The 20872-nt window shown below is 32.7% G+C and overlaps 2 protein-coding genes across 3 annotated transcripts; one reads left to right on the forward strand and one right to left on the reverse strand.

Annotated features, from left to right (window-relative positions):
• Positions 1-5494, reverse strand: LOC105170799 (serine/threonine-protein kinase D6PKL1). Of its 2 annotated transcripts, none has more exons than XM_020696749.1 (3): positions 4911-5494; positions 2100-4022; positions 1-1131 (listed from the first exon to the last, which is right to left on the reverse strand). In XM_020696749.1, the coding sequence occupies exons 2-3, from the start codon at positions 3878-3880 to the stop codon at positions 273-275; spliced, it is 2640 nt and encodes an 879-aa protein (XP_020552408.1). In that variant the 5' UTR covers positions 3881-4022; positions 4911-5494; the 3' UTR covers positions 1-272. The 2 variants fall into 2 exon arrangements, with proteins under 2 accessions (XP_020552408.1, XP_011090017.1); XM_011091715.2 differs by having other exon boundaries at positions 2100-4075.
• On the forward strand, positions 17062-20569 carry LOC105170800 (serine/threonine-protein kinase D6PKL2). The gene is made up of 2 exons (XM_011091716.2): positions 17062-17784; positions 19651-20569. Exons 1-2 carry the CDS (start codon positions 17204-17206, stop codon positions 20450-20452), a joined length of 1383 nt encoding a protein of 460 aa, XP_011090018.1. The 5' UTR covers positions 17062-17203; the 3' UTR covers positions 20453-20569.

Below are 20872 nucleotides of genomic sequence, written 5' to 3' on the forward strand. Positions count from 1 at the left end.
TTACAAAAAATGAAGTAAATAAAAAATAAAGGGTGAGTAGCAGCCAATCCATGATATCATGGCTAATCACCCAAAGTAAAGATGGCCTCAAGAGCTTTCTATTCCTTAACAATGTTCACACTGTTTATGTGCTGCCAATTCTGAAAACACATTTACACTATAGGCTATATATATCAGTTACAAGAAAGAGGAATCTTGAGTTAGAAAGGAAAAAGAAACAAAAAAAGAAAAGGAGAAAAAACTATTCTATTTGTGTTCCACATTTGATTTTGCTAGAACATCTCAAACTCTACTTCATCTCCTCTATGCTCAAGTTCTACGGGAAACTTACTTGTTTTACTTTGAGAAACTGTGTCAGGGACAACATTTCCCAGATCAAAGAACTTGGGCAGCTCTGGAGGCGTTTCGCATCGTATCAAAGCCCAGTTAAGGCCCTCAAAGAATGGATGTTGCTTAATCTCTGCAGCCCCCTTTGCAGAACCGAGCCTGTTTTCTGGCTCCTTCTTCAACAGCCGTCTGATTAAATCCCGAGCATGAGAACTAACCATGGGACGTTGAGGAAACTTGAGGCACTGGGAAACCACATTAGATATAGTATCCTCATTGCTCGATCCCTTGAAGGGTGTCTTTCCGTATAAAAGCTCGTATAGAAAAATTCCAAAGGTCCACCAATCCACTGCACTACCATGACCTTCCCCTTTGATGATCTCAGGAGCCAAGTATTCATGTGTTCCGACAAAAGAGTTGGATCGGGCGCTTGTGGGCTCCACTACAAGCTGCGGCAGTGGAATGACCTGGGCGGCTAGCTCCGATTTTAGTTTACGTGTTTTGGCTGCAGCAGATAAGAACCTAGGCGTGAAACAAGAAAGTTGCCATGACGGTTGGAGGCAGAAAGGATCAATGCAGCTGGAATCCGAGCATGGACTCGACATCTTCTTTGGTGGCTCGACAACAGGGGAAGATGACTTAACTAGCATAGGATTTACAGCACATCTAAGAGACAAGTCAAAATCCGAAAGCATGATGTGACCATCTTCCCTGACTAAAATGTTTTCAGGTTTCAAGTCTCTGTACACCACTCCAAGCATGTGAAGGTACTCTAGTGCGAGAAGAACTTCAGCAACATAAAACCTGCATATTGTAGTATCCCAGAATGCACATCTGTCAAGTATAGGACATAGCAGTTGTAGTGGACAAGCTATTCATATGTGTAAACAAGTAAGGATCGCCAGGAAAGCAAAGATTAGATCTTCTGAAAATATAACTTCCATTCACGTATTTCCAAAGCTTTTGCATAAAATCCTTCACTGCTGAGAAGGTACACAACGCTATTTGCACCTTCGAAACAAAAATTGTTCATGCACCAAGGTGGTGTATTTTTCAGAAAAGCAACATGATTGGGACCATTAAAATCCAGGTGCTTGGGTATATGATTGGGACCGGAGACAGAATTAGCTGCCCTGATATATGCTTGCTGAAGTGAAAGTTACTAAATTCACGGTTGAAGTGCAAGATGAGTATCTGCATATTTACCTGCTTAGTTTTCGCCCCAAATTCATAAAATCATAATTACCAAAAGTTCGATCTTTAGTGAACATGCTTAGACCTGCAGTTCCTTCTCTCGCTTGTTTCTCCTGTTCAGCTTACTAATTAAGTGAGAAACCGCTAATTTTCCCCTATTCATGTGTGATGTTTTCATGGGTTCATATTTCAAGTCAACTTTCTTACAACTACTTGATAGCTAACAATAGAGTTTTCTCCCCGTAACCTTTTAAGTGGTTCAACCCAAGCATGTTTGCACTGTCTCCTATACTCGGAGAATCTAATGGTATTAACAAGGCTGAAAAATAAATGTATCAGGGAAGAAATATGTCTGATATAACCTTTTCTTCTTGTTTTACCCCTGAATGTGTAAATAAGTGCCCCTTTCACTTTTGAAGTATGGATGCCTAGATCACATTTTGGAACGTAAGTAGGCAGGAAGTCAAATTTCTGTCAAGCATCTGCTGAGTATCTGATTTGTCTTGCAGTTGATCATGTGTGAAAGGTCCTTCAGAAAGCTAAAAGTTATCAGTCATACACACATCATAAAACTTTACCTGGCAGCTTTCTCTGGAAAACTCTTGGTCAGCTGTTTTTGACGAAGCACATGCAGATCACCACCAGGGCAGTATTCCATAACCAGGCATGAGAATTTATTCGTTGTAAAATGGGCATAGAGTGTAGGGAGAAAAGGGTGGTCCAGAATTTCCAGTATCTCCTTTTCAGTTTGAGCCCTCTGCATTTTCTTTCTGCTAGCCAAAAAGTCATTATCCATAACTTTCACAGCAAAGAGGCAACTAGTGCCAATCAGCTCAGAGAGGTAGACAGTGCCAATGTCTCCACCACCTATCTTTCTCAACAACTTGAATTGTTTCAAACCCAAGCTCCCATGCTGCTTCTGAACCGAGCTTATGGCTTCCCATCTCAAGTCCTTTGACATGTGAGGCCGATATCCACTACGACTAGACCCACTGAGATAGCTTTCTTCACTGTAGCTTGTTGTACTGCTATATTCCCCAATGCTACTTTTTGAGCTTTGAGATATCTCCCCCTTTTCCCTTGACCTCGATCTTTCATCAGCTTTTATCACGATGCTCTTTGATTTGTTAAAGATATGTGGAACAAGGTCATTCTTACTTGTTTTAGAATCCAGAGCAGTTGAGCTGGCTGTAACGTTTGCAGTATTACTGGATTCTGGAGATGCTTTCTCAAATTCTTCACATCCCTTTTCCAGGACAGAGTTGGTTGTCTGATGAACTACTTTGCTAGTGTGGTGATCATGATTGTTTATAGCTCCTTCGTTATGTTGGCTTCGGCTTTTGGTGACAAAAGTTCTTTTCGGTGCAATCTTCTTCTTGACAAAGTTTTGGGCTCTTGAACTGTGTGGGCCTAAACCAAAACCTTCGTTTGAACTTTTTATCAGCTCACCCTTCATATTAGAGTCTGATGATAAAGATGGACATCTTAACTTATCTGCCATCTCCTTGTGCTGCACACTTGCAGCTATTGAACTCTCAACTGGAACAGGGACTATCTCATCTAACTCCCGGAGTTCCTCGTCGACTGCAGCGCTAACAGAAGGATATGGCAACTCCAACGTCTTATTCGGCCCCAATTCAGCTTCTGGCAGTTCAAAGCCAGTATTAGTTGAAAATGGAGTGACTTCATCCTCAATTCTTGTTTTGGTTACCTTAGCACTCTGTGGCAGTGCACTGACAGAAAGGACAGAAGACTGTCCCATTTTCTCAGATACATCAGCAATTGATTCATGTCCAGATTCAGGCGCCTTGTCCAAAATATTGGATGAGCTTCTTTCAGGTACCAAGGATATCTCCACCAAATTCCTTTTGGCTTCATCAAGGGGTTGACCAGATTCAGTGGCCTCAATCACTACAGCCCTGTACAACTTCTTGATAGCTCCTGATTCCGAGATCCCAGGTGAAGCTGATGGTCTTGACATTCGTTTCTTAACAGCAGCCATCTCTGATGCTTGAGAAATGCATAACCCTCTCAGGGCCTGTTTCAAACTCACAGATTCTGAAATTCCAATACCAGAAACTTGTGATGGGCCAACTCTCATTGGCCTTTTCATGGCACTTTTGTGTAAAGCATCTCTAAGATGCCTATCTGGTTGACCAACACCTCGACGAGAACTCCCAATATCTATCGCTTCAAAAAGTTTGTTAATGTCATCCTCAATACTATGCTTCTTCAAAGGCTTTACCAAATGCTGCTGCTTTCCAGTGTTTCCACTAATCTTAGATTCAGAATCATATGTTTCTGTCAACTCTACTATTTCATGAGCACCAGGCAACGGATCCATGATCGTCGGTGACATCTATTCCAATGAAATTGGATGGAGCGGCAAAAGCATATGTTTAACCCATCTCAGACAATGCACTCAGGAGATGAGAGATCCCATATATTGGCAGGATGAGCAAAATTGCAGGAGACTCATTAAGCATGCTGAGAATTTTAATCTGCAGTCATGCAAATTTCCTTCACTAAATTCATTCCACCGCATATGCCTCAGCTACATTTCCACAAAATTATAAACCAAATCTCAGTTCAACCACAAAAACAGAGTAAACATTTATGCAGCACATCTTTCTTGCTCTCCTAAGCTTGTATTGTACAAGTTTAGAACTTACACTTGAGATGGATCATTAGATAACAACTCATTTGATAAATGGGAACAAAACCTTTATGAATTTGATTCTTTTGCAGAAGATTAGTGTTCAGACTTTTCAAAACTTTTACAGAACAAATACGAAGTTTGAAAAGTGTAGATTCCATTTTTCTCCCCTTTCTTTTATTTTATCCTAAATCCTGAAATTGTCTTCCAAACTGAAATTCAAGAATCTTAAAGGTACTCCACAGATGAACAACTTAAACAAAATGGAAACAGCACGAGCTAGCTTGAAAAGCATTAGACAACTACAACTCTGAGATAAAACATTAAGCCATAAAACAAACTAACTACAGAGGAGAAAGAAGCTTCCTCTCTTTCAATTAGAAATAACTAAGATCACCTCTGGGGACAAAGTTAAAGCAGCACAAACCCAACAGCCCACCTATATTAATTTTCGGTCGAAAAAATCAAAGCCCCACTTAATTAAATTGGATAAGAACCGAAGAAAGAAAGTGATCAAAATCTCATTTATTTCATGTAGTCTCCTTCATTTCCAGCCCAATAACAAGGATATATCAAGAAAGTGGACCACTGCCCATGCCAGTACCATCACAGCCAAGAACAGAAAGGCAATAAACTAAATAAGCAAGCCACAAAATCATTCCACATATACTTATAATACACACAAAGAAACTGAAACTGGTCAGAACATACACAAAAAGAGCAAGAAGGGTACCTGATACAAGGATCAAAGCAGCAAGATCAGGGATTTTTACACAGGAAAAACAGAGACCCTTTTCTCCTCTCTCTCTCTCTCACTCTCTCTCTCTCCCTCTCTCTCCCTCAAAGAATTCAAAACGCAAACATAAAAGCTCAAAAAAGCAGGAAAGATAAAAACCCCACAAGTGAATTTGAAGAAATATAAACAGGAGCAACAACTTCTTTTTCTCCTTAAGGACACGAGAAAGTGAGGGTCCGCTGTAATGGCAAATTGAATGAGGTGGAGTAAAAAGAGCCAGCATACAAGTGAAAAACTGTAAAGCAAAGAGAGAGAAAGAGAGAGCGGAAGAAGGGGGTGAAATGAAATTGAAATTCTTTATGCAAATCACGAGAAGGAACACTGTATTCTTTTTTGCTACCATATGATGAATGATGAATGATGATAATGATGATGATGATGAATAGTATAGTGTTAGTGTAGTCCCAATACTACTTTTGTGTTGGTACTGAATTGGCGGAAGAAAGGCAGAACTGAGAGCTGAAAAAAATCAGAATACGAGGAGGGAGCTGTATTACATATATATATATATAAATTCAACAAGAATTTCTTGCAACAGTAGGTATAGATTAGTAGTAGTAGCGGAGGGGCTCGATGTTAAACTGAAGTCGACGCCATTGATATTGATATTGATGTTGATGTCAATTCTTTCTTTTCTACTTCAAATTATGTGCTTTGCTTCTTTATTTTGTTCCAACAACCTTAATCACATCTTTACCCCTTGCTTATGTAGTTTTTGAATTTTTTTTCCTATGTTTACCACCAATGTTTTAAAATTCACACATCCAATTGAAAACTCTTATGGGATGTCATAATAAGCTCTTTATATACTAATAACCATCGAAATTTTCGTCAAATTGCTTTTAAATATTAAAATTAACACAGTTTTGAGAATGTTTTTATCTATTAGATGTAAAGATTAAAAAATTTAAAAAATCTTATAAAAAAAAGATGGATTCATCTTACTTTTTTCTTTTGAAAAAAAAATATATAAGATTTTAAACATTATATTTTGAGATTTTATAAACTTTTTAGAAAAACAATTACCAATTTTATAGAATATATAAACTCTCAAATTTTTATTAAATATTTTGAATGGTGTATAAGTTCAGCCAAAACCCCTCCTAATAGGGTCAAGGGTCACCAGGTCAATCGTCCGATGAACTAAGGTTGAGTCAATAACCTCATTATTACGTTATATAAAAGTACATCAAAGTAATAAAAAATATCAATATAATGTTTGGATTCGTTTTTTGAGTATTTTGTTGTATTTTGTGGAGATAGAGAGACAAAAATAAAGATAAATATGTATGTGTTAGAGATAATATGTATGTTTGGATTTATTTTCGAAGATAATTTAAAATAAGTATTATACGTTTAATGTTGTGTTTTGGGAGACAAAAATTACTATTTATTGTCAAATCATATTTTTTTTATATATATTTATGTATATGTGTGTGTGTATATATGTATGTATTTATGCTAAAATAGTTAAAAACACCTAAATAAGGTGTTTTTGAATGATGGCAAACATTGAATATGTTTTGACTTGTCTCGAAAATAATTTGAAAATGAAAACAAACATAGTGTTAGTGTTTATTGGCTCAAAAAAAATATAACTTAAAAGAGAAATTTTTATCCACATATGATACATAATATGAGTTTGTTAGAATTGGGAAAATATTAATACGTAAAGACAAATAAGTAGCTTGAAAGTTAATGCTCATAAAGTCAAGTGTCTTCATGATATCAAATAAGATTCAATAAATTGAATATTTTATTAATACATCACTATATATATATATATATATATATAGTTGTTTCTTCTAGTAATGTAATGGCTAAAAACTTATGGATTTGTATATATTGAAACATTATAAATTGACATGCATTTCAAAATTTGATGTCAATCCATTCCGTCTCAGACACTATGTTTGAGTGTGGAATTTGGCCTAACGCTGCATCCAAGTTCAGAGAGTAATTTTACAATGCATTATAGATGGCCTAGTGTAACTAGTTTCTGGGTGATTTTTCTTTGTAATTTATTAGCAACAATTTTAAATATCGACCTTGTACAGCTGTAAACTTAAGAGAATTCTCCAAATCATGTAAATTTTATGCCTTGCATTTATCTTTTATTTTTTCATATTTTTTTCAATACACATTTACAATTTAACTAGAACAAATTCGAAACAAACGACGTATCAAGTCCAACATCGAATCATAGAGGTAAGAGATTCGTACACTTGAATATATGATATTTCCTAAATGAAAAGTGAGCGACATTCAATGAAATAATTAAATTATTGGATTCACCAATTCATTTAAGTTACAAAAATCTCGATACATATATATATAGTGATTTAAATTGATGATGGAGTTTCAAAACAAAGGTCGTCTCTAATTTTAATTTGTTCTTATTTTATGCAAATCTGCAAGCATATACAACTTAGGTCAAACATAAATAATCAAGTAAGCTTCAAATTATAGCCTTTGAACACTTAGGCAAAATAAGGTGAATCCAAGATTAGTAAAAAGTGCATTAAATGCATAAGGGTTAGGACTTAGGACAAGAGTCTATTATGTGTTGGTCTCTTTTATAATGTTTGGGAGGATGTTGATTGGATTTGACGCCTACTAGACTAGCTTTTGAATAAGGTGCTCAGCTTGTCTGTAGATAGACTGTAGTGTAGATAAACTCTAGCTCAAATTCAATTTAATGGGATTTAACAAATATAATATATTTGTAGTGTAATTGATGTATAATTTAAGAAAAGTAATCAGTCACATATTAAATATATCACACTTATTTTGTTATTAATTTAATTCGATCAATCTTGATTTAGGTAAGATTTCAGCTCGCGCAGTGGGAACTGTCCAAATACTTCTTTATTTAATATTAGACTATTGAATTTGATATTTATTAACATGAAAAATATAGCAATTATATTTACTTAATGACAATTGTGATAAAATTTTAACCAATTATTGATAAATCCTAAGTTGATTAATGGAACTTTTGCATAATGTTGGATTTATTTCCGGAGTATTTTGTTGTGTTTTATGGAGATAGAGAGAGAAAAACAAAGATAAAATAAGTATGTACTAGAGATAGTATATATGTCTGGATTTATTTTTGGAGATAATTTAAAATAAATATTGTATGTTTAATGTTGTATTTTAGGAGATAAAAATTATGTTCATTGTCAAATTACTGTCAAATCATGTCCTTTTTATATATATTTATGTATATGCATGTATATATATGTATATATTTATGCCAAAATAGGTGTTTTTGTGTGATGGCAAATATTGGATATGTTTGACTTATTTCGGAGATAACTTGATATTTCTGTACTTGTTCAAATATGTGCATTTTTACATTCTAAGCCCCCTCAATATATAATAAACAAAATTGGTTAATAGTTTTTCATGAGAGATATATAATATTAAAATATTAATATATTTTCAAAACTTGTTTTCTTCGTGAGTACATGGGACATAAACAAATAATATTATTAATTAAAAATTAATGATAATAGTTTTATTTCATTCTAGAAGTTTAAAAAAAAGATATATATATATTATTAAAAAATGTACTTGATAATTCTAAATACAGAAAAAAAAAAAAAAAAGATTGTATTAACAGGGTTACTGGGAAGGTACTCTTCCAAAATTTTGCAGCCGTCCTTTTTGACTTTAGTGGATGTTAAGAATAAAAATGATCATTTTTCATGTCTAATTGCAAAATCGCAATAATATCTAATTAGTGATTTTATTTTAGGGTGAATTTCTTTATTTTTATTTTGACATTATAATTCACTTATATAAATAAATAAATATTATAATTCCAGATTTAGATAATAATAAAATTTAACCATTTGGGCAAATCGTCTTTCCGTATAGGTCATACGATCGCCGAAAGTTGATTTATTCCCGATATTATAAATAATTATGATATAAAAATTATGATAAATAAATATTATCTACCACAATTAAATAAATTATATGACGTTTGGACATTGGACATTGTTTAGTTATGGCCAAAAATATTTTTCATAATTTTTATCTACAGCTAGTATTTTGTTCTTACTTACAGAAGCATTAACCAAGCATTGGTTAATATCCGTTGCAAAATTATGATTAATTAATTTTTACCATAATATTTTAATTTTAATCATAATAATTAACTATAAAAGACTAGATAGTTCTTTTCTTTTTCTTCTTCTTTTCTCTTTAATTTATTTATAATTTTGACAGTGAAAACCAAACAACATTATTTTGAACAGAATAAAAGCAAAATGTTATTATTTTAAAATTAAAATAATTATTAAACAAAGAACTAACATGAAACTACTCATTGAAGGGTGAGAAATAACATTTTCGTCTCCTAACTTAAGGCTTTTTCGATTTTGGTTTCATTAATTACGGAATTCTCATTTTTCGTTCTATAATTTTTAAAAAAGTAGCACTTTTTGTCCCTGCAGGTACCTTTCTGTTAGATATATTAACAGAAGATGCCACATGCTTAGCGGGTGGTCCTTAGGGTTTTTATACTCTTGATTCTGTTAGCTACGAATTTATCACTTTTGGTCTCATTAATTATGGAATTCTCATTTTTTGTCCTATAACTTTGAAAATATAGCACTTTTGGTCCTATGTACTTAACAAGCATATGGCATTTTTCATTAATATCTAACGAAAATGTACAATGGGATCAAAAGTGCTACCTTTTTAGAAATTACGGGTCAAAAGTGAAAATTTCATAATCAATAGGACCAAAAGTGGAAATACCCTGAACTACGAGACCAAAAACACTATTTTCTCTTGAGAGTTGCACTCCCTTTCAGGAATAAGGATTTGAAATCCTTAATAACAAATTCTTTGAATTTGTTTGGATAATTTTAAATTTACAGGATTTTAAATCTTGAATTCTAATTTAGAACTATATTTTGTTAAATATTGATGGATATCAAATTCTTTTCAAATGGAGTCATTTGAAATACTTTCTCCAAATCCAAATACAACATTAGGTAATTGTGACATTATTCATTATTATTACTATGCTGTGTTAATATATTATACAGTGAAAAATATTAAATATTTATATATACATATATAAAAAAAATTAGACAAAATGGAGAAAATCATTAGCAAATAGCAAACAATGTCTGCATGATACAAAAAGTTACAGCCTGCAGTCTTCCAAAACCTCATGCTTTGTATTTCAAATGATATGACATGCATATATAGTTGGCCACTTTTATTTTTCTCTTTAGCAGCATAAATGATGTTTGAATCATGCTCACCAAAAACCAACCTTCACATCTCATCTGTGTTTGAATTTCAAAAGTCTATCTGAGCCCAAATTTATTTATGAAATGTTTCAAGATATAATTAAGTAAGCTGGAACATGTGAGGAAAATACTAAGATGGTTTTGGTTAATAGCCCTTAAATATTTAAATTAGTAAAGTCGTAAAATATTTAGACATAAACAGTTAATATTTTTAAATATTTCCAAACTATATGTTACATATTTGGACCATTGATAAAAAATAATTGTATGGTCATCATCGTACATATATGCCCGGGTCTAAAGCTGGTCGAGTCGATACTACATGATTAAAATAGGCACATAACTTTGGCAATTTTTTGTGCTATTGAGAAGTTTGGGGCATTTGTGTAATTTCAAGCTACCATTATACAGTCTTTGTAACAATATCAATTGGATTAACAATAAGTAACTCAAGTTTTCATTTTGTGATCGCTATAATGGTATTTATAATTTTAATAGTGGCAACTATTATACAAAATTTATAACTAAAAATAATTGGTGATAAAAAAAATTATGCCGAAAATCATTGTATTTACAATTTGCATAGCCACGACAAATATGATCGTTGCTATATCTGTGTTGCACTAAGATGTCACTGTAAATAATGACAACTTACAAAAAATTCTTATTGCTAATAAGTTTTTAATATATACTGATACAAAATTAAAATTATTATCACTTAACACATACTTTTAGTAAATAAATACGTAATATTTTGCCACTTATATTGTATTTTTCTATCGCGCCCGACTATCTACTGTTTATATCTATTTAGTCTCAAAAGTAAATGAAAATACAATGTACATCATCGTTCAACATGTTAAAAATAACTAATAAACTATGCTTTAATTAAAAAATAATAATAATTTAATGAATTTACATAAATTCCAATGGGTAAAAAAAACTTTAAGAGAATGGTTAAAATATTTGGAATGATGGGGGGAGGGGGGGGGGAGTTTTTTAACAGTAGGTATTTACCGAAAAGTGAAGTAAAAGTCACCTATCAATCATTACTATTGATTACTTCATTTGAAACAAGTGTCAAAATATCCTTCCCTATTTCTTATCATAATTGAATTCTAAAAGGGGATTAGAGCATGCTGGAAAGTAGGTGATCAAAACATTGGCAAGGATGTGTTTGGAACTAGGATTCTTGGAGGAATTCTTTTTTTTTTTTTTTTTTTCAAAAGTGTCTATTAACTAGGATTCTGATTGTAACTAAACGAATTGCTTGACAAATAAATTATATTTATTATGTGATTGATGCACGATTTAAAGAAGACAACTCATAATATGATAAGTACAAAGTGGGGTTCTTTTCCCATATATTTCTTTCTAAAATTTAGGTTTAGACGTTGCCTATATAATTATTTAGATTCATGCTAAATACGTCTCATTTTATGAGTAAGCTAACTACATTGGGCCAGTCTTAAGCCCAAACCAAATTCGTATGTGGGTGGAAAGTTTTAGCCCACATTAAGAGGATTCACTTTCATCTCATTATGGAAGAGTGTGGGCCGCACAGACAAACCTTAAGCTAGCCGAGCCCATGAGGCCCATTAGCCGGCACTGCCACATCTTTGACAAATAACTTTTTGGGCTTTTGTAATTTTATATGAGGTAAGTTACAACGACCTCTCTTAAAATTTTATATAATTACGAATATTTTCTAATTGTTTGAAAAATTATAAATACCATGCTATTTGATGAAATTATGCAACTATTAAAAGAAGCTCTGAAGTTGCAATGAGATTGCCACCCAGCATAATTATGGGACGTATTCTGCAATTTTGCTGGGAATGATTGTAGAATACATCCCATAATTATGAAGTCTGGCAGCCATGTTGCAATTTCAGAGTTTCATTCAAAAATTGTATAATTTTACCAAATATTAGAAAGTATTTATAATTTATTTAATAATAAAAATATATTTATAATTATGCAAATTTCAAGCAACCTCGTAAACTATCATGTCCACCTATATGCTTTTATTGGATTCAACATGCTTTTATTACCTTAACTAGCTAGTTTATTGGTCAAAGGTCACTTGATCATTAAATTTAGTTATACAACTAATGCAGGGTAATCACCTGAAGGTCGTGAACAAACCAAATTCCCTTAGCTTTACTTTTAATTTGAAATAGGCCAAGTTGTGTGCCTCTTTATTCATACCGCTTCAATTTAACCCCCACCCAATTCAAACTGGGGTTACATGGATTCGACATGACTATTTAGTCAAATATTAAATATATAGTTCATTTAAAATCGTACGATTAAGAAAATTCATGAATACCTCTCTATGTCCAGGTATGACTTTTGCTATTCAAAGATTTCTTACGACCGTCTAACTTAAACACTGAAGGACTATAACCGCAATATGCTTCTATCATTTTCTGCCTTTTAATCTTGTAACATGAAGGTTCTTAACGTACCTAAATTATTCGATAGCTTATCTCACTATAATATGATGTATACAAATTTAAGGATAAATTTCGTACATCAAACGTTGTAAAATATTGTCATCTCACATAGAATAATACGTAAACATTATTATTCACCAAAGAACACTCGATTCTGAGTCATTGGACCCATTGATTCAAGTTCACTAAGGAATTGAACAAAAAATTGTTCAACTTCAACATGGAAAAGCAACTATTGTAGTTAAGTCGTACGAGTATAACAACTTGCATTGATCAAGTAATTTATGATTGTCGATACAAGAAAATGGCTGTATAAATGCAGTCACGTGCTTTCACCAATCCCACCTTAACTTATCAACACATATCTTTAATTGCAATCAATGTCCGTAAGCAAAGATTTCTGACCTAACTTTTCACTCTCATTATGACCCTTTTTTCTCTTTCATTTATAATAAAAATATAAATTATATACATGTACCGAATATATTTCCGTCGTGATTAATTTTAAAATGAAAAACATACGATGATTCACGAGAATAAAATTTTAGTTGGACCAATGGGCCTTGTAAATGTAGGAAGTTGGGCCAGTATCTTGTGGAATCTATAAACTGTTAAATCAAATTTAAATTATTGGAAAAATACTAAATTAATTACACTTTTTTCTAAAAAGGTTTTAAAATTATATTTATACCTCCTTTTAAAAAAACTTCTTTATATTTGGCCCTCTTCTACTAGGGTTTGAGCAAAAAATATCGGCATTAACCAAAAATATTACATAAAATTTTAATTTAGTCCTCATTTAATCTTTTCATGTATATTTTTGTACTATAAAGAGATAAATGTAATATATTTATAGTTTAATATTGTTATACTTTTTCCCTTATAAGTACAAAATTATTATATGAGAATATCAAAGGATGAGTAAAATTGAAAATTTATAAAATCTGTTTATGCTAATATCATTATTTTTCCTCCAAACCCTAACGAAAGGGGGTCGGGTGTAAATACTGAATTTTGAAAAGGGACGTAAGTGTAATTTTAAAATATTTTTCGGAAAAAGTATAATTTCATAGGGTCTAACTATAACTAACCCAAAAATATTTTATAAAAGTATATCTAAAAGGACATAATAATAAATAGAGGAAAAATAAGAAAAAAGGAAAGGAAGCCGGAGAATAAATGAAGTTTTGTTTAAATAATTGAAGTAGCATGTACGAGGTGACAAGTTCACCTGTTCGATTTAATTCTTTTATCCGTTCATCTTTAAATAGTGACCAGCTTTAATAAATATGAAGTTTTAGTTGAAAGTTGAGAAATTATTGAGTTGTTGAGACTTGAGAGTTGTTAATGCTATATTGTTATTTTAATTTTTGGAATATATTTTTATACACCCTAAAAGTAAAATAAGAGATGCACTTATTGTATAATAAACGTACAATTTTGAAAAAATAACTAATCACATAGTAAGTATGTTACACTTACTCTGTGACTGATTTGAATGTTATGGAAAAAAAAAAAAAGAACAGGTCAAGATTGAGGCAAGGCAAGCACACCAACATGGCATTTTCAACCTACTCCCGACATTCTCAAATTGCAAACTTTTAAAAAGTTCGAGATATAGTATGAAAAAGACAATTCACACTGCAAATAAGAACCATGTTAATGACAATGTGTTAAGAAACGAAAAATAAAATCATTTTAATGACAAGATGTTTAGAAAATATATCTTAATATTTTATATGTATTATGTTTTAGAAAACAAAGGACAATAAATAAGTAAAATATATTTTGACTTGAGTTGTGGACAATATACACTTTTTTTTTTTAATGTGATAATTATCTTTATTATAACTTGCTATTGGATTTGGTAACAATTCACTTTTAGAATATAATAAGCCCTCTAAAATCTATTAATAGTAATTTCAAAGGCTACCCGCAAGAACAGATAGAAAATAGATTTTTGTGAACGTTGAATTTAGGAGATGAAATATGTATTTGATACTTAAAATTAATAGGCATTTTAAATTTTTTTCCTAAATCATGACAATATTTAAATTGCAGATTGGTTCATAACGATTGCAATATTTTTAGGGATAATTACGCTCCAGTTCCCTGAGGTTTGGTGTAATTACACATAGATCTCTGTTATTTGAAAAATTATATCTAACACCGCTGAGGTTTGCTTTCGTCTAATAAATAAGTCCATCCGTTAGTTAAAATTAACTGAATTTGCTTTGCTAATATTAAAAAAAAAAATCAAATGAAAGTTTATATTTACCCTCGGTTTACTTATTAAGACTTATTGCAGGTCAAATAATTCTTTTCATACTAAACTACTCTTATAACTGCAATGATATACCTTCTCACATGCATTAACACGTGAAGAACTATGTGGGTAATTTGACCATAAAAAAAATTTATTTGACCTGCAATAAGTCAACCGAGAGTAATATAATTTTTTTTTATTTTTTTTTTATTAATATCAGCAAATTGGAGAATTTTGACTAACAGAGAAACTTATTTGTTAGACGAAAACTAACATCAAGAGTGCTAAATGTAATTTTTCAAACTACATAAAATTTATATGTAATTAAATTAAAACTCATGAGAGGTGAGTGCAGTTATCCCATGTTTTTATGCAGAAAAGCTACATAATTTATAAATGTTGCATTCATATTTTTTCAGTTTTTGTCGAAAAATTTGAGATTCAATCTTTTACAAGTTAATCAAAACACTAAATTTGAAATAGATAAATAGAACTATTTATGTCGTTTCAAGCACGAGTACGTGCCAGGTATATATAAATATTATATATACTTATTTATTTTTATTCCCTCCAATTTTTTCTCAAAATTTTATTTTGAAATTTAAAAAGATATATCTCATTTTAAATTTATTTATTATTGCAATGCTCGAGCCAAAATATTTTCATATTCTTATTTAAAAGCTATTCCATGATTATGTGATCAAATGAGGTTAAACAAATTATGTTAATCATATTCAACTATATCCGGATTTATATACTTCATTTAATCAATTTTTGATATATTGATATACAAATCTTCCTAATTATTGGTATTTACACAAAATACTTTCCAAAGAACTGGCTGAAACAATTAAAATCCCTCCACTGATTTGTTTTTGGGATAATTACACTCCCCTATTCTGAGATTTGATGTAATTATATTTAGATTCATTGTGGTTTGAAAAATTACATCTAACCTCCTGATGTTTACTTTCGCCTAACAAATAAGTCCCTTAATTAGTCAAAATTCGCCGAATTCGCTATTATTACAAAAAATCAGATAAAATTCTATATTTACCCCCCCATTGTCTTACTAGTGATTTATAGCAGGTCAAATATAATTTTTTATGACCAAATTATTCTTGTACATCTTTACATATTAATACATGTAATGAGATATATCTTCACCGCTATAAGAGTATTTTAGTCGGAAAAATTTTATTTAACCTGCAATAAGTTAATAACAAATTAATCGATGATAAATATTAATTTTTATTCTATTTTTCTGTTAATATCAACAAATTCAATTAGTTTTGTTTAATAGAGAGACCTATTTATTAGATAGAAACAAATTTCAAAAGTACTAAACGTAATTTTTCAAATGACATTAAATTTACATGTAATTACACAAAATCCCATTACACAAAAATGTAATATCTCTTTCTTTTTTAATACAATTAAATCCCACTACCATGCACAGAACCGAACTACTCAATTAATTAACATTAAATCACAATTAAAACAAAATTTCTAAATAAAACCTAACCCACTATAGATATAACCAATTAATACTGCCTCACCTAAAGAAGAAAACAAGGACAACCAATCTACGTCCCTACTACACATTTCCTACTTAATCCTCAAACCTTAGTATATGATTGTTTTTAGTTTAGATCGATATGATAATCAGAATTAAATTAATTATATAATAAATATAATATACTTAGGATGTAATAGTATATAATCTTAAAAAGGTGAAACAATCACATAATAAATATATTTTGTTGAAAGTATATTATAACATTGTATTTATGAAGAAAAAAATGTAATAATATTGACCTCACTCTATATATTATACGTACCCCTTTATAAATACAAAAATATTAATAAAAATGTTAAATAATTGACAAAATTGAAAATTTATGTAACTTTTTTTGTTTATATCGACATTTTTTGTTCAAATTTTAATGGAAGTGAATTACATGTACATTAAAATTTTTTGAAAATGGTGTAAGTATAATTTTTAAAATATTAAAGAAAATTTAATATTTTTAGAGGGTTTTATGTATAATTATTCCTAATTTAAATGAGAATTTTTCACTTGAATATCCACCAAACAACTCCCCAAACGTTGCCGATCCTACGTCGGCCCAATAAAACCACCAACCCCTCCCCCCTCACTCGCTCACGCACACCACACGCAGAAGAGAAAACCAGCCACCGTGAATTCAGTCATAGTGGCGGTCGACGATGGAGTCACGGATCGACGACTTAGCCGACGACCTCCAAAGTATGAGCTTCAACTCCACAACTACCACCACAGCCACCGACATCCACCGCTCTACAAGCTCCGGTTCCGACTGGACTTCCTCCTCCGCCCACTTCCCACCCCCCGCGGCACTCAAACCATATTCCTCCACCGTACCCTCTGGCGACCCATGCTGGGATGCCATCCGCCTTTTCACATCCCTCTCCCTATACGACCTCCGCTTCCTCCACCGACTCGGAGCCGGAGACACCGGCTCCGTCTACTTGGCGGAACTCAAGCCGCCGCCTCCCTCCTCCGCCTCCCTCCCTAAACCCACTCCCGCGGCTCTGTTCGCAGCTAAGGTGATGGACAAGAAAGAGCTGGCAAGCCGTAACAAGGAAGGGAGGGCGAGGACTGAGAAGGAAATTCTCGAAATGTTGGACCATCCGTTTCTGCCGACGCTTTACGCCGCCATTGATTCTCCGAAATGGTCGTGTCTTCTGACAGAGTTCTGCCCCGGTGGCGATCTCCACGTACTCCGCCAGCGTCAGCCGTGCAAACGCTTTCCTGAATCCGCCGTCAGGTACGTACTCTTGAGCATTTTGGCACCGTCGCCTCAGTTCCATGTTTATTTTTGTTTTATTTTCTATTTCATTACATGTATATATTATGCATATTAAATATTAATTTATAATATTATTATGAGTGAAATTAATAGATAAAAACACACGATTAAAATACTCTTAAATAGAACATTTATTCTATAAGATAATTACTCTCTCAATCTCTAAATATAAACAATAATATTTTTTTATGCACTTAACATTGAAATGCGATAACTATATTTTAACCACTACAGAGTAATTCTTAATTCTTTTACCCAAAAATTAAATTTAATTATATTAAATTAATTAAAAACAAATATATTACACAAATCATTTATACAACATGAAAAATATATTATACTTTTTATATAAATTCAAATTAGATCTGAATTACAATTTTTCATAATTTTTACACCATGAAGGAGTGCAACAGTAGGTCCCGCTTACATGCATCAATCTGGCACACGTCTTGATCTAAGATAATTAATTTCTTGATATAATTTGGTCAAAGAATATTTATTGAGGAGAGGGGAGGGGGTGGGGGGCATTGTTTAATTTTCCGCTGGTGGACAATTACGACATAAGTGAAACTAAAATTTTCAGATATTTGATTTCAATTTTTGTTGCCCAGAAACCTGTAGATTTAGGAGACGTGGAGGTAAAAAAATAGAGAAAATTTGAAATTTTTTTTATACAAAAATAGACTTTGAATACGACGGGAATAGTTTATAACTAGTGTAGGGGATGTGTCGTAAATGGATTGGGGTCCACCACCTGGCTGGCGGGACCCAATATGTAGCTTCCGTGTTCAGTCTTCTCTTCTAGACTGAAGTCTATGGTAGGGCGAGAAACGCAGGAGCAATGCTCCTCAATATAGAAACTAAAATGGCAATTATGATCACACGTGACATGGTGCACGTAAGCCCCCACGAGTTTTTAAATCGGGACTATTTTCTTCGCACTTGATGCAGTCTTCAGTTGACTGATGAGTAATAGATCAAATTGATGGACGGCAGGAATTCATGTGGTCAAGTTAAACTTATATAATCTGTGAGATTGAAAACTCCATTCGTGTACCCCATAATTTTTCATACCTAAATAAAGAATTTTGGAATGCGGTTTATATTTAATTTTAAAAATTTTTAAAGAAAAATATAATATATCAATTTCAGAGAAGATTTAAATATAATTAACTCTATTAAACCCAAACAAGTGTATCAATGTACTATTTGTTTAATCAATAGATTTAGTTGTAAAAAATATTAATAAATTGGAATATTACAACCATGGTTGACGTAGTAAAAAATTCAGGCGGCCCGGTTAATTATTTATTCATATGTTGGAAAAGAAGTAGTTTTGAAGGTAACAGAGAGATGCGGGTGAATTTTCTGTTTTGTCCTTATTTATTTGCATGATGATCCTTGAAATGAGGGGGAAAGGGCCAGGTAGTCCAATGGAATGTGTTCCCCTAAATTTTGCGGAATTTGGGGGGATTCCGTTCTATCCCGGAATAACTTTTACTATTCTCCCCAACGGGTTTTCAGAAATTAATTTGTGGCCCCTACTTGATTGGATATTTGACAATTATGCCAAGTGATGTGAAGCTAAGGAGATGGAGACAATCTTGTAGGCTGTAGCTATTATACTAGGTGCAATAACGGTTTGTAGTCTTTGGGGGAATGATGTGATTTGGATCTATTATCCAATTCTATTTTTAAGTATTTTTATTTGAATTGTATTGGATTATGTTTGGATAAATTATGTAATAGTTATATTTATATTTGACTTAGTTATTATTTTATTCATAATTTTGTTGGAAATGTTGGTTAATGTTCACTCCACAGGTTCTATGCTTCTGAAGTCATGGTAGCTCTAGAGTACATCCACATGATGGGAATTGTGTATCGTGATCTCAAACCTGAAAATGTTTTAATTCGATCTGATGGTCATATAATGCTCACTGATTTCGATCTCTCTCTTTTGTGTGACGACTCCACATCCACTCCGGCTCAAGTAATCTCCACCCAGAACCCACCCAATGCACTACCACCAGGTGATCATACCCTCGACCCACCGCCCTTTAGGTCCACCTCTTGCATCCTCCCAAACTGCATAGTCCCGGCCGTATCATGCTTCCACCCTAAGCGCAAGCGTAAGAAGAAGTCGAGCCATCGTGCAAGACCTGCATTCGTGGCTGAGCCCATCGACGTCCGTTCGATGTCCTTTGTTGGGACCCACGAGTACTTGGCCCCAGAGGTCATCTCCGGAGAAGGGCACGGGAGCGCAGTGGATTGGTGGACATTAGGAATATTTATTTTTGAATTATTTTATGGTGTTACGCCGTTTCGTGGAATGGATCATGAGATAACTTTAGCTAATATTGTAGCACGTGCGCTTGAGTTCCCGAAAGACCCACCCATACCCAGCCCAGCTAAGGACTTGATATCACAATTGTTGGTGAAGGATCCGGCCCGGCGATTGGGATCCACCCTAGGTGCATCAGCAATCAAGCACCACCCGTTCTTCCAAGGTGTGAATTGGGCACTTTTGAGATGTACAACTCCACCTTTTGTTCCTCCATCATTTATTCGAGATCTTGTATCTGATGAAAGTTGTCCAAAAGACACCCAAGTAGACTATTACTAGTAAAGAAAATTAATTTTTTGTCAAAATTGCAGCTTTCTAGCAATAATATTCTTGGTTCATGTAAATATCATTTAGTCCGTCACAAAATTATCGCTCCATCGCTATAGTGTATAGGTTATTATGTTACAAAAAGCTCTAATTAGCAATAAATCACATTGTATAATATTGTTGAATTAAATTATGTATTATTTATTCATATAAAATAATGGTACAAGTTCAATCATGATGAGAGGATGTGGTTCCTCTATTGGCTAGCAAAATGGATACGACATGAGAGCTTTTCACGAATATTTGGTATTTAATATATTCGAAAATGACCACAAAATCAAACTTCCTCATCACAAGAAACTGCAACAAAAGTCTAGCTAGCTAGCTACGTTGCAACTGCATTGTTTGGTAGCCCATGGTTTCTTGCAATAA

Source organism: Sesamum indicum, linkage group LG9, assembly GCF_000512975.1.
Source record: "Sesamum indicum cultivar Zhongzhi No. 13 linkage group LG9, S_indicum_v1.0, whole genome shotgun sequence".
In the NCBI taxonomy this organism is placed as follows: domain Eukaryota; kingdom Viridiplantae; phylum Streptophyta; class Magnoliopsida; order Lamiales; family Pedaliaceae; genus Sesamum; species Sesamum indicum.